Source organism: Rattus norvegicus, chromosome 17 (genome assembly GCF_021556685.1).
Source record: "Rattus norvegicus strain SHRSP/BbbUtx chromosome 17, alternate assembly SHRSP_T2T, whole genome shotgun sequence".
Taxonomy (NCBI): Eukaryota; Metazoa; Chordata; class Mammalia; order Rodentia; family Muridae; genus Rattus; species Rattus norvegicus.
The window spans coordinates 24,530,647-24,545,220 of record NC_141550.1 but is presented as its reverse complement, the minus strand read 5'-3'; the positions used below and the strand labels follow the sequence as shown (position 1 = coordinate 24,545,220).

At 39.9% G+C, this 14,574-nt stretch overlaps 1 protein-coding gene across 1 annotated transcript in view; it reads right to left on the bottom strand.

Annotated features, from left to right (window-relative positions):
* The window catches only part of Ofcc1 (orofacial cleft 1 candidate 1), a 311,719-nt gene that overhangs the window by 195,139 nt on the left and 102,006 nt on the right, over positions 1 to 14,574 (bottom strand). The window contains 3 exon segments of the mRNA XM_087591945.1: positions 4,074 to 4,304; positions 6,136 to 6,232; positions 11,539 to 11,615. Coding sequence (XP_087448071.1) covers positions 4,074 to 4,304; positions 6,136 to 6,232; positions 11,539 to 11,615 — 405 coding nt within the window.

Genomic DNA, 14,574 nt, shown 5'->3' with positions numbered 1-14,574 from the left:
CCCTTAACTTACCTTGTTTCATCTCCACTACCTCATGATATAGCAAGAACCATGTTAACATGTAGAATTATTTGGAGCCAGAACAACAACAAAACACTAGATATGAAATTGACACCAAGGATATCTGGAGTAGTACACCATCCGCACATCTATTGCCTCCCTTAGGAACTCTTTCCAAGACCCATAAAGCAGCTGCTCTTGCACTTGACTTTCAAGTGCTGGCCTCCTCTCCTAGCCTGAGGCCAAAGGTAGACCACCTGTGAAGCGGTAACATTATGACCTTGCTAAAGGTCAGTCAGTAAGAGAACCTTACAGACATGTCCTCGGACTCAGGACAGATTTCTTTCATTTAGGTAATGCCTTTTTTGTTCTTTGATTTTTTTCCCCCACAGATGCATGGTCACCTCTCTCTAGTTAGCACACCAGCTGCCTTAGGGAAGCTAATCACTTCCCTTCGTGGAGTAAGAAAAGAAATGAGCCTCTCTAACTTGTCTCTTAAATGGAATGAACTAGATCTCTCCAATGTCTCACTAGTCATTACAAATCCAAGGCATGGTTTTGAAGTTTTTTTTCTGAGTGTATTTTTACTATTAGGAAACTACGATGCTATGGCTGAGGGGATAGCTCAATTTGTAGACTACTTAGACGGTGGGAATGAAGCTTTGCATTCAAACTGTAGTACTACGATAGACCAGGACTATGGAACATGCCTGCGATCTCAGTCCTCCAGACATGGAGACAGGAGGATCAGACATTCCACGTTATCATCCTCTGCAATATAATGAGTAGAGGCCAGCCTGAGACACATGAGTCTCTGTTTTAAAAATAAATAAATACATTTAAGTAAATAAGTGAAATAACATCACAGTCGGTTGCGTGAAAACTCACTGTTTTACCTGTCACTCTCCTACAATCGATAGCAGTGAGACCAGCAGGCAGAATTGTATGCTTAATGAGAAAGATGGATGTTACTTGGGGTGACTCTGACAGAGCAAATGGGACTTCTTCGAGCAGCAGTCTTTCACATTCTAGAAGCAGAAGAGCTCTTGCGACTCCTCTTTCCTGACAAATTATAGTCGTCTTAGGTGCCTCTCCTATTTTAACTTTTTGTTATGAGTGTTGTGCTGTTCATATATATACTGAATGTGAAGTAACCTAGTGGGGTTCTATTTGTTTGTTTGTTTGAGGATGGTGAGATTCCCAGATTTTGCTGAGCATGAATATTAAAGGACAGACACAATTCAATATTATTTTGTCATCTGGCTAAAGAGTACATTTTTCTGCCTGTGGCAGGAGATGATTATGTTTTGTTTTTATTTTCTGACACATGCAGAAATTTTAGGACTGTTCTTTTAACCATGCCAAGATGCTTCCCTCTCCGATTGGCAGGAACAGGGAATGCTTTTCTCGTCCCAGGAATCACCAGAAAGTCCTACAGACTCAGTGCAGCTTTCACATTGTAAATAATCTTTGCAACATCATTTTTTTAGCTTCCAATGAGCATCCTCACAGACCTTCATGGTGCAACTCCTCCTACTGACACTTTGCTCAGAACCTCCCCTGTGTCCAAGTCAGCGCTCCAGCACTGTAAAGAAATACCCAAGGCAATGAGCTTACATAGTGACTCGGGGTCTTCATTTTGGGAGTTCTAGTCCAAATTCAGTGATATCCACTGCTTTCAGCCACTGACAAGGCAACATGTCATGGTGCCAGGATAGGACATGGCTAGAATGACTTACTTCATGAACCAGGAAGCAAAAATAGAGGAAGAGAGTGGGGTTCACAGTCCCTTTTCAAAGATGGAGCCTCAATGAATAAAGGGCCTCACACTGTATTCTGCCTCTAGAGGGTCCACCATCTCAAAAGCTTAATAGTTCTACTGTGTGGATCAAGGCTTTCAAACTCCAAATGACACCTCTCCACACATGCACTGTTCCAAAGGCTCGACAGCTCATATGGGTACCCTCTACACAGCCTAGAATAAAGGAGGATCCTGCATCCAGAGTTCGCCCTTTTACACAGGGACTTAAGAGAGAATGAACAAAAGCCAGTAATAAAAACAAACTGTAGCACACCTCAGTGAAAAACATTTCAAAACAAGAAGGTTTGAAATGGACGAAATAATAATAGTATTGTAGAGTACTGGGATCATATAATGAAACAAAAAGCTATGTGAACCTACATTGTTCTTAACCAAAGGTTAATTTGAAAGTTAACTGAACTATAAGCACTTATCATGTTTATTAAAAGTCCAGCAGATAAATTTTATAATTTTTATAAATGTATAGTATTTATAATTACAACAGCAATAAGAGAAATTATTGGATTCCTGCTATGCATTGGCAAGGCATCTTTCTGCACATACCTCTGGTAGGATAATATTACTGTACCCATCTTCCAAGAAGGCCCAGAATAGAGAGTTGGCATTCCTTCCAGTTGATCTTGTCAGTCAAGGTTCCTGTTCCATTAAACATTTCCCTAAAATGAATTCTTATGTTCCGGTTTCAAAGCAGCTTTGATATCATGGCTACTGCCTCAGTGAGTATGCTACCATGTTTAAAGCTGGTCATACATGCTCACAGGTATTGCTGTTATTTGGTACATATCTTCCATTGATGGGTTATGCTTACCTTTAGTTTTGGGGTTTTTGTAACCCCTACCTATCTCCATCTGAATGACAGAGTGATCGTATTGTCTAATGGTTTTGATCGATGTTATATTGTAGAGTCACAATTTGATACGAAGTTGTTTCTTAGTTACAGAGAAAAAGGAGAGGGTGGTTACATTAACACATCTACTAGTGAAAAAGCACAATGGGAAACTGTTTCCAGGTAGGGAAAAATATATTCTCCTTGAACCTTATCCTTCAGTATCAGTGTCAATTCTGATAATGTTTATAGTAATTCAAATTAATCGGTAAAAGGCAGTTCTGCTGTGAACAGTCCATGCCATGCCCAGCAGTACAACCTAGACTTCTAGGACTCATCAACTCTCCTTTCTCTCTTTGTATTTTCTCTACCCAGGAAGATGCCATTGGCCCTTTGCAGACGCTCTGGCTTTACGACTCTTATTGTACAGTTTCTCTCTAAACTTAATGTCTTCCTTTTCCCCAGAATCACTTTTAGCTCTGCCCACCATGTTTGCTCCCAGCACTCTCCTTTCCAGAAGGCATTCAAACAGCCAGTATGACCTATTGCTCTCTGTATAGTTCCTCCAACATCTGTCTGTCTATACACATATATATGTGGGCCACACACAGTGCATGTGTTAGTGTTGTTTGCTAAGAAATTCTGTAAACAAAAAGATCAATAATCCATACTACACTCTTAACAAATAACACAGAACTAAACATCTCTTTACCTGTTATAGGGTTGGAATAATAGATAGATAGATAGATAGATAGATAGATAGATAGATAGATAGATAGATAGATAGATAAATAGAAAAATGGATGGATGAATCAATGGATTGATGGATAGATAGATAATAGATATAGAGATAGGTGATAGATAAATGATAGATAGATAGATGGATGATAGATAGAAAAAGACTAGATAGAGAGATAATAGATAGACTACCAGATAAAGATAGATGATGATAATGATGATAGATAGATATAGATAGATAGATAGATAGATAGATAGATAGATAGATGATAGACAGGTAGATATAGAGATAGATATAGAGAGGATGATGATGGTGATAGATAGATTGATGACTGATTGACAGGTGATAGATAGATAGATAGATAGATAGATAGATAGATAGATAGATAGATAATAGACAGGTAGATAGATAGATATAGAGATGATGATGATAATGATAGATAGATAATAGATAAATAGATAGAAAGAGACAGAAAAAGAGAGAAAAAGAGAGACAGATAGATCAATAGTAGATATTTATTAAACACTTGTTGAGTAAGTGAATGTGATCAGAGAAGATTATGTGAGTAAGATCCTTTATGTTGATGACAGTGGATTGATTCTGTACAGAGAGGTATGGTGAGCAGATAATGACAGTAGAATTCAATTAAATGCAAAGTAATATGTGTACACAGAAGGTCAGCTTACCACAGAAAGGCTTTCATGGAAATAGAGCCCCACGTCATAAAAGTTGCCACCATGATGAACTGGGCATGTTCTTGTCTTCAGTCCCTCAGTTTGACACCACTGGGAGACACAGCTCCCCAGCTGATTGAGCAGAGACACTCTGAGGAGGTAGGAGCCTTGGGGAGCCTTGTCCTTGAGGCCCCTGATACATATGATCTGTATTTGTAGGCTAGGCAACTGAGACTGCTCACCCTACATAAAAGGAGGAGTTCTTGAATTACACAGGAACTGAGTAAAACCAAGCAATTAGCAACAATGGGCTTTTCAGAGGGTAAGAAAGGGAGACAATTATTTTTACTCAACCTGTAATTGTTAGGTATTAGCAATGATAACAGACAAGGACCCACAATGTATAATTAAGAGGTCAAAAAGCAAACTCCCCGGTGATGGGAGGGAAAGTTTAACTAGTGTTTAAGCACGGTATGTTAATAAGCTACGCCATCAGAAACCATTAATCTATTATAGAAAGATGGAATTAGCTGGAATCCAACACGTCTGAAAACCACACAGCAGGCCTGCTAAGATATTGGGGAATGTGAAACCCCAGCAGTGAGCCTCACACATGGCATGAGAAAGGCAGCAGTCGTAAACAATACTAATCACAGATAATAACGCCACATTGAAAAGTGACCCGCGAAACATGGAAGACTTCCACCTCATCTGATCCAGCATGTTCTCAGCATGTCAGCGTACCCCACAGGCTTCCAATGAAAGCCAGTCCCACAACCAGAAAGAGGGAAATATGGAGGTCTGAGTCTCGGTTCATGGCATGTAACCGAGACAGAACTGAACGCTTTATGAAGCATTCAAGTTTCATCGCTCATTCGTAGTTGACTGGAGAAGGGCATTCCCATGTTCAGTAATTGCCAACAAGTTTATACAAATGATTTTAGTGAACTATTGTTTTAAATTGAGTAAACACTAAAGAAAGAAAGTTGAGAATTCAGATATTATTAGGTTTTATTTCTAGACTTACAAGTTCCTGAAAAATTCAACCCTGAAGAATTCATTGGTACTTTATGCTTCAATCACAAATAATGTCATTTTTAAGGACACATTACTCTTCTACCCAGGATACAGGTACCACCAGGTTAATCTATAGTTGACAGGAGAGAGACTTCTTAATCCTGCCAAGAATTTATTGAGATAATGCATATTTCCCTATAGATAATATGCTTCTAGAATTAAGTAAACAAAGAAAGTTGTTCAATTTCTTTTGTTTCCCATTCAAATCATACTTAAAAAGTAATCAGAATAACAATTATTTTTGGTTTAATTAGAAAATCTTAATTAACAACAAAGATTTAACCTTAATATTTTGGTTTCCAAAAATATTTTTGGAAAATTAACACCATCTGAGTAAATAAGACAATCTTTTTAGACCTCAAGGCAGGATTACTGATGCAGGCAGACGGAGTTATTAAACACATTCTAAATTAAACGCCTCTATGAATTTTATACTGAAATATATTGTGATAGTTTTGCATGCCAAATGTGACATTTTGTGTTTTAGATTCATCTTCTGTAGTAATTTTTTTGGAAATGTCAGACAAACAAAGATTTTTGTCATTTACCAATAGAATTACTATGCATGGTTGCCTAGCCATCTCTGTGAAGGCTCTTGTGGTTGTTTCAAGTCAGCAAGCCATAAAGAATCTTTATCTCTCTGAAACACAGCAATTTGGAAGATAATCGAATGGTGACTAGGGGGCAGACATGCCAGTCTGAGGAATTATACCACAATCTCTCTTGCATTTACCACCTCAGTCAAGCACATGCCAGGCAGAGTGGGAGAAGGGGAATGAAGATCCATCAAATCTCACTCCTGCATCATGGGCGTGTTGGCAAGCCTACCTCCAAGGACGGTGTTTGGCCTGTGTGTGGAATTAGTATCAAAAACATTTAGTAAGACCTGCTTTCTCTCAAGATACCCTTAGGAGGAAAAGAACAGGTAAGGGCAGCCACAAAATGGATGTCTTCATCTGACATTTCGCAGCAGGAGAAGCCAGTCGAGAGCACTCACCTTCCAGCAAATTCCTTCTGTTCTTCCGGATTCTTTAGTCACCTCTGGAAATGAGTGCTTCCTATTCCCATCTGCAGTGCGTGGCTGACTCCGAGCTCTGTAGCAGGTATGAAAAGGAAGTAAAAAGGAGAAAGAAAAACTGAAAATGGAGCATGACGAAAAGCCTTACTTTCAGATCCACAATATAGTCTGATGGTTTTTCTTATGTTAACTAGGAATTAAATAAACAGCACGTTGCAGGTGCTACATGTGATTAAAGCATGTTTTTGAAGTACAGTTCCATAAAATATATGCTATATAAGGTACTGAGCTCCCAACAGTTAAAATGTCAATTGTTTGAGAAATAACTAAGAAATCAAATACAGTTTACCTGAAAGAAATGGGCTTGGGGACTCTTCATGAATACCAGTATCCACAGAAGCTCCTGTCCCTTCATGATATATACATATATCCTGTGAACATACACTACATTTTTTTCATATTTTTATTTTAACTTTGCATTTGTGCATATATGCATTTGCAAATACAGCCCTGTGGCTACTGATTTGGAGGTCAGAAGAGAGCATCAGATACCCTGGAGCCAGAGTTACAGGTAACTGTGAGTCACCCCACATGAGTGGTGGGAAGCAAACCCTGGTCATCTACAAGACCTGCGAGCCTTCTAACGCCCTGGGCCATCTTTCCAGCCCTGCTTCTTACTGTATCCTTTAAATAATCTCCAGAGTAGAGGTTCTCAACCTTCCTCATGTCGTGAGGCTTTAATGTAGTTCCTCATGTTGGGTTGATCCTCCCCAACCATAAAATTCTTTTTGTTATTTCATAACTATAATTCTGCTGTTGCTATGAACCATAATGTGAACATCTGTGCTTTCTGAAACTCTTCATCAACCCCTATGAAAAGGTCATTTGATCCCCAAAGGGGTGGAGACCCACAGGTTGAGAACCACTGCTTTGGCTGGTTTACTAGTCTGCTCAATGAATGTAAAGATTATGTAAACAGCTGCTGTGCTGCCCTGTTTCTTTAGCATACAACAGAGCAAGCATGCTCAGTATGGCGAAAGCCATCATCACTGACCTAACTACGTTTTCCATCCATTAGTGGTTGAAAGCATAGATACAGGAGACATAGAAGACCATATTTGAAAATATTTCTTGTCATTTCATTTTTTCTACCCATTCTTCTTTGATCCTACAAACTGTTCATAAAATCTTGAGAAAAAGCAGTTATTTAAGATAGATGCTTAGCCGAAATGACACGAACATTTTCTGTCTTTAATGCAAGGGCTGGAGATCAAGATTCGTTTCTTTCCTTAAAATGCTCCCCGGGCTCTTATCCTCCTAATAGTATGTACTCCCTTTATACAAGACTCTTCTTCCTTATTGACTTTTTTGTTTGCTTGCTTCTCAAACCCTAACATCATCTGTCTGCTTTCCCAAGTGCATTTGAATTTGGAAGAATCGTATCTCCCACTTCTCCTGACTTAAGCTTAATTCCAACAGCAGGGCCATCTGTGACAATGACTGTACCCCCACCAGAGGAATAGCCTTTTGGGGTCTCACTGCTGATTCAGTTTCTATGATACAAATTATCTCCCTTAATGTGGTTGGAGCCGCGTTGACACAGGGGTTCATTAGGACACCCATTTGCTAGCAATTCAATTTCAAATTAAATACACTTTGTTGTAAATTTTATTACTTTTAAACTACTGTATCTATTGTCTTTAATGGCCCTATTATACAGTTATGAAGGTAAACAGATTTCATTAGTAAACATCAAACATCCCATGCTAACCACAGTAAGATGGCTCCTCTCAGTTTCTTTCTTTGTTCCCTTGGCAAAAATTACAAGGTGCTCAGAAATGTCCTAAAATTTTAATCTGCACACTGAGATGTTGCATTCACTATTATCAGAAAGAAAGAAAGAAAGAAAGAAAGAAAGAAAGAAAGAAAGAAAGAAGGAAGGAAGGAAGGAAGGAAGGAAGGAAGGAAGGAAGAACTAAAAGAAAACATAGTCCTTGGTAACAAGCCTACCTTCTTCTAAAACATTTCCTGCAAGTTAAAAACAAGTGAGGGGCCACCAACCCATCTCAAAATTTTTAACCCAGAATTATTCATGTCTAAAAGGAATGCAGGGACAAAACATGAAGCAGAGACTGAAGGAAAGGCCATCCAGAGACCACCTCACCTAGGATTCAAACACCAAATACTATTGCTGATGCCAAGACATACTTGCAGACAGGAGCCTGGTATGGCTGTCCTCTGAGAGGCTCTGCCAGCATCTGACTGAGACAGATGCAGATACTCACAGCCAACCATCGGGACTGAGCCCTGGGGAGCCCCATGGAAGATCTGGGGGAGGATTGATGAAGGGGATTGCAACCCCGTAGGAAGAACAATCTCAACTAACCGTACTCCCCAGAGTTCCCAGAGACTAAACCACCAACCAAAGAGTACACATGGAGGGACCCATGGCTCCAGCTATATATGTAGCGGAGGATAGCCTTATCTGGCATCAGTGGGACGGGAGGCCCTTGGTCCTGTGGAGGCTTATTGCCCCAAAGTAGGAGGATGCTAGAGCAGTGAGGCAGAAGTGAGTGAGTAGAGTACCTTCATAGAGGCAAAGGGGAAGGGAGATGAGGTAAGGATTTGGGGGGAGGGGGAGACCAGGAAGGGGACATTTGAAATGAAAGGAAATAAAATAACCAATTAATTTTTTAAAAATTAAAAAGAAAAAAGAGTGAGTACAAGGGAGCAGGTACCCAGAGACATTGTTGACTTGAGTTCCTATAAAGCAATTGTGGTCACGGTCAGAGGCCAGCAGCAGGCATGAGATTCTGTCTGCATTGAAAATGGCCCCCATGGACGCATAGGAATGATACTATTGGGAGATATGGCCTTGTTGGAGGAAGTACGTCACTGGAGGTGGACTGTAGGGCATCTGAAGCCCAAGTCAGGCCCAGTGGCTCTCCTTCCTGCTGCCTCTGGATCTGGACGGAAAATTTCAGCTCCTCCCCCAGTGCTATGTCTGTGTGCACTGTGCCGTGCTGCCCACCAGGGGAACAATGGACTAAACTTCTGAAGCTATAAGCCAGATCCAACTAAATGGTTAAGGAGCTCCTGTAGTTAGGGTTCCTAAGACAAGAGAAAAAGTAGGTTACCATTCCTGTCTCACTCCCTGATCAAGCATTATTAACGTTATGTTAATGAAGGTACAGCCATCATCTATATACACTAGAAGGTAGGTTCTGAGACACACCCTCCTCCCAGAGGCTGAAACCCAATGCTCAAGTGCCTTATCTATAATGGTGTGGTATTTCAAGGACCTTATACATCCAGGTTCCCTTACAGATGAAGTCATTTCTGCCTGACTTCCAACACTGAAGATAATGCAAATTCTATGCAGATAGTTTCTGTGCCAGATTGTTTAGAGAAGTAACAAGGGGGAAAATAACTATATATATATCTTCAGTGTATATGTTGGGTCTGTATATTTTTTAACAAATACCTTTTGTTAAGATTTACTTATTTTAAATTATGTGTACACAGGTGTGTATATGTGAGTATATACATGTGAGGACAGTACAAGAGCCCTAAAGAGGATATCGGATCACCTAAAGCAGTAGTTCTCAATCCACAGGTCTTGATTCTGTTGGGGGTATCTTGGAAAACAATTCATAACAATTCATAACAGTACCAAAATTTGAGATATGAAGTATCAATAAAGATAACTTTATGGTTGGGGGCCCCCATGACATGAAGAGCTGTATTAAAGGGTTGCAGCATTGAGAAGGTTGAGAACCACTGACATATGGCTTGAGTTGTATGTGATTTTGAGCCATGGGGACTAAAGCTAAGCCTTCTCTGAACGAGCCATATTTGCTCTTTAACTGAGCCATCTTTCCAGCTCCTATAGATACTTTCTATCTAAAGGCTGGTTGAGACTATGAAAAGTTACACACAACACCGTGGTTACCAAAGTCTGGTTGTGTATGTGCCCCATTGTGCATCATCAAAACCCTTCCCACAGCCTACAGACTGGATATGACCTCTGCAAAATACTGCCTTCTCCATGAGCTAAATCATTCATCTTTAATACAAAGTGGAACTGATGCTATGAATACTATTTTCTACTTTGTCCACGGTATGCATATTTTTCTATTTGCTGCTTTTGAGTTTTAGGTACGTCCAACGTTTATTTCTGTCTGCCGCAACTTATTTAAATGCTCCCTTATTCTTGGCTATTTAGGTTAGTTCCTATTTTGGCTGTTGCAAGTTAGCCTGGAATTAGCTCTCTCACATGTAAAGTCTTAAAGGCTTCCCTGGCAATTTCCATAAGACAAAGTCCTATCATTAGAAATGCTGGGTGTGGAAGGGATGCTATTCCATGTTCTCCTGGTCTCTAGTTGAACATCAAAATGGCACCTTAATGATATATAATCCTACATGCACAGCGAGCATCTCAGACACTACGAGGTCTTCACAGGGAGACAGGATCCACTCCAGTGTTTATCCTATTTGCATTTGGAACACAAGCTAGGGGAAGTAGCAATAACGAGGCAGCACCTATGTGCAGCCGTCTTCTCAGCCTCAGCACCATTGACCTCTGTAACCAGGTAACGCTTCCTAGTGGAGGCTGCTCACTGCACTGCAGGACGATTTAATGAATCCTGCCCTCTGCTCATTGAATACTCTTAGGCAACCTATCTAACGCCAGCCTCCACAATCAAAATGTCACTAGATGCTGTCAAATGTTCCTTGGGGATGACATTGATCCTTGTTGAGAACCACTGATGTTCTCAGCATGATGTAGCACTGGGTGTTCGGCAAGCTCGGAGAAACTTTGTCTGACATACTTTACTTTTTTACCTCATTCAACCCCCAGGATACCCAACAGGTGTCGTCATTCCTGCCTCACTGACAGTCAACTGATGCGGAAGTAGGCTGACAGCCTTGTTCACGGACAGACAGGATGGGTAAATGCTAATGCTTTAAATGAGACGATCCCAGGTGGAAGCTGACCCCTGACACATGTCAGCTCTGGGTATGGTGGTGTGAAGTGACTGCTGTGCCCGCACCTTGGAAGTTTCTATACTGGCCCAAGAATCTGAATGTTCTCAGAGAGGTCAGTCAAACACAGCTCCCAGTTATACCAGCAAGGCTAGACGGCACATCCTCCAACCTCTCAGAGATGAAGAATACTGAACTTCCAAGGATAATATGGGGACATAGTTCCCTAAATCCTGGCACTCTGGTTAAGTGAATCTAGGGGTGCCTATTACCTGCAATCCAAATCCAACCATACTTAATTCATAGGAAGACCACACACACACACACACACACACACACACACACACACACACACACACACTACAGTGCTCAAATTCTTGACATTAAGGAACGTACTTCTTGAATGCTTTTTCCTTCTTTAAACATGACATGGGAATGTTCTGGCTGAGTCCTTCTCTTTCAAATTTCAAATCCTGCATGGAAGAAGAGAAAGATGAAAGAAAAATGTATAAAACTTACTCAGCATACACTTGAAGTATCTTTGGAACAACTGGACTCTCTAAAACCAGAACTTGCCAACCCCCCAAAATTATGATTCCCCAAGACAAATAAAAATCATGGAATTCTAACTAGGGCGGCTGCATTTTCATGAAAGCCAACTTTCCTTACTCACATAATTGCTGCCCAGGAAGATACAGACAGCAAGAGATGGCATCGCCAAAGAACAAAGAGTTGATGATGCTAACACGGATTCCCATGCGTATTTCTAGTTCTTACTAGCCAAGCCACATCCCAATCTCAATCCAATCATCTCCATGTGCATATTCTCTCCTCCCTGCCTCATTTCCTGTCTCCTTTTCACATCTTGTACTCTCCCTAATATAGTGTTATATGGTTTTCAACACGGACATGTGGCTAAATTCATAGAACACAAGATATACTACAGTATTTTAGTCATGTACCCATTTCCAAAGTAAAAGGAGAAATAATTACACTAGAACAATAAGTCTATTAATATTTATATATATACATATATATATATTAATAGTAACTCACGTAGGCATACATTATGAGGGAGAGGGAGTGCTAGACGCAGGGGTGAGCTGTTGGCTGGGATCACAGGTTCATGAGGCTGTGAAATCCAGCAGATCTTGCATTCTCTTTGATGATGTCTCAAGACTGGAAATGGGTCCCCACAGCTCTGCGTATTTGCCCAATAAACTCCAGGTTCCACGGTTTGAATTTTAGTTTCTTTAATCCACTGTTTTTTTACACCTCTCTATACATATTAACTGCATGTGTTAATGAGCATTTCCCGGATATTATTTCTACTTTTTGTTGTTGTTGTATTGGTTTGGTTTACGGATGGATCAGGGCTCTGCCATTTGGTTTCTCATCCTGTTTCCTGCTGGTGAACATAAGAAGCCTGAGATATCCTTATCTGCAGGTCTCGTTGGTCCTTATAGTTGAAGCAGAGGTTTCTTGCCTTTGTGAGATTTCTGTGGGTTTTCTTGACAATTGCTTCCTTTGGAAAAAGTGAGACTCTTGAGTGTCTCAAATTTCCAGGACAGGAAGTGGGAAATGCTCAACTCTCCAGGAATCTAGTATTATTTGATTAGGAAGAGCTGGGTATCCCTTCATCCCTTCAGACTGTCTTTCCTCTCCACGAACAGTAGTCTGGGGCTTTGCTTCTGATGCGTCTGTAGTCCTAACGAAAGCTTTAAATGGTGACCCTATTGACTCTCTGAGCCACAGTTTTCACTCGGGTACCATTTTTGGTGTTGCTTGCTGTATGAGAGGCTAAGCGTGTCACAACCTTCAAAATGGACACATTTGACTCCTGCCTCTAGTTTATCTCTCTCTCGTCACATTTTTTTTTTCCTACCAGAAGCAGCAAGAATCTACCAGGCAGCATGAACAGGCCCAGGATCTGGAATTTTCTTATCTCTGCTGTCCATTTGCTAGCTACAGTCTCAGTTTTCCTAAGAATTTCATCAGGCAGCTGGCTGCCAATCTCTCTGGCAAAACCCATGGAAGGATTTTATTTTCCCCATTTGCGATGAGATGTTGTTCTGCTTCTCACACATGTCTGAAAGATCACGGAGAGTCTAGTCACATTTTTCTTGGGATGATTCAAACCTTAACTCAAGTTCTCCCTAAAGTTCACTGTGCATCTTCAAAGTCCCAGAAGATTTGGGTTTTCTGATAAACCATGCCCCAGTGTTAGAAGCAACACCCGAGTCGAGTCATCGCCTGCAATCCAAGCATGGGGCTGTCTAAGACCCTCAGGTTTGCCTGAGACAGGACGCTGAAGAGAATCTTATCCACAGCTTTTCACCCATATATCTGTTTGGGAGATGAAGCAATGGATGATACACATGCAATGAAGTGTATCGAAAGCTCTTCCTGGAACCCGTTATTTCATATAATCTCTATAAATGTTTACAAAAGTCAGAAGGTACACACACACCCACTATAAAAGGATAAGAAATTCAGAAGTTTATAAATTGTTAGAAGAAACTTTTTATCACACTAAGAACCAAATATAAGCATATATATATGCATATATGTATATGTATATGTGTGTGTCCATATGTATCCATATATATCTAAAGACTACGAAACAAGTGATCTCTACATTAAAATTCTGTATAAATTTGTAAATTCTCAGTAACAAAATTAATTCACTGTCTTCAATAGCTTCAAATAATATAAATATTTATATGAGTTATGCTATGAATTATGAATTTTAACTGAAATATTTTAAGCATTATAATTTTTTCCAAGCGAATTATACATATTTAAGTATGTACTTTCATTAACGTTGACACATTAAGCTTTTATATATCAATTATGCATATATATTATTCTTGCATATGGCAATTCTATAGTGTATGTATAAAGTTTAAAATAATAAAAATAATAAAATACCACTCCTCAAATTTTATTTTTTGAGATTATAATATAATTACATAATTTTCCCCTCATCTTCCCTCCTCCTAGATTTTCTCATACCCTTCCTTGCTTGCTTTCAAATTCATGGCCTCCTTTTTTCATTAATTATTGTTACATACATATATGTACACACACACACACACACACACACACACACACACACACATATACATACATAAGTACAACCAAGTTAGCCACAAACATTTATCCACATCTGGGTACTAACTGCACAATATACTAGGATGATATGACACAAAGCTGCCGTGAGTAACCAGTCCATAACTGATGTGATTTGAGGCCTACTCCACGAGATGTAATCCATACCTAACACTGCATGGGTGACCAAGAACCAGAGACCTACAATAAAACTAAACACTATTGGTCCTAAAAATATACAGTGATAAAATAACTCATAGATCAGTAGCTTACTTAACCATCATCAGAGAAGCTTCCTTTTGAAACAGATGGGAACAAAGA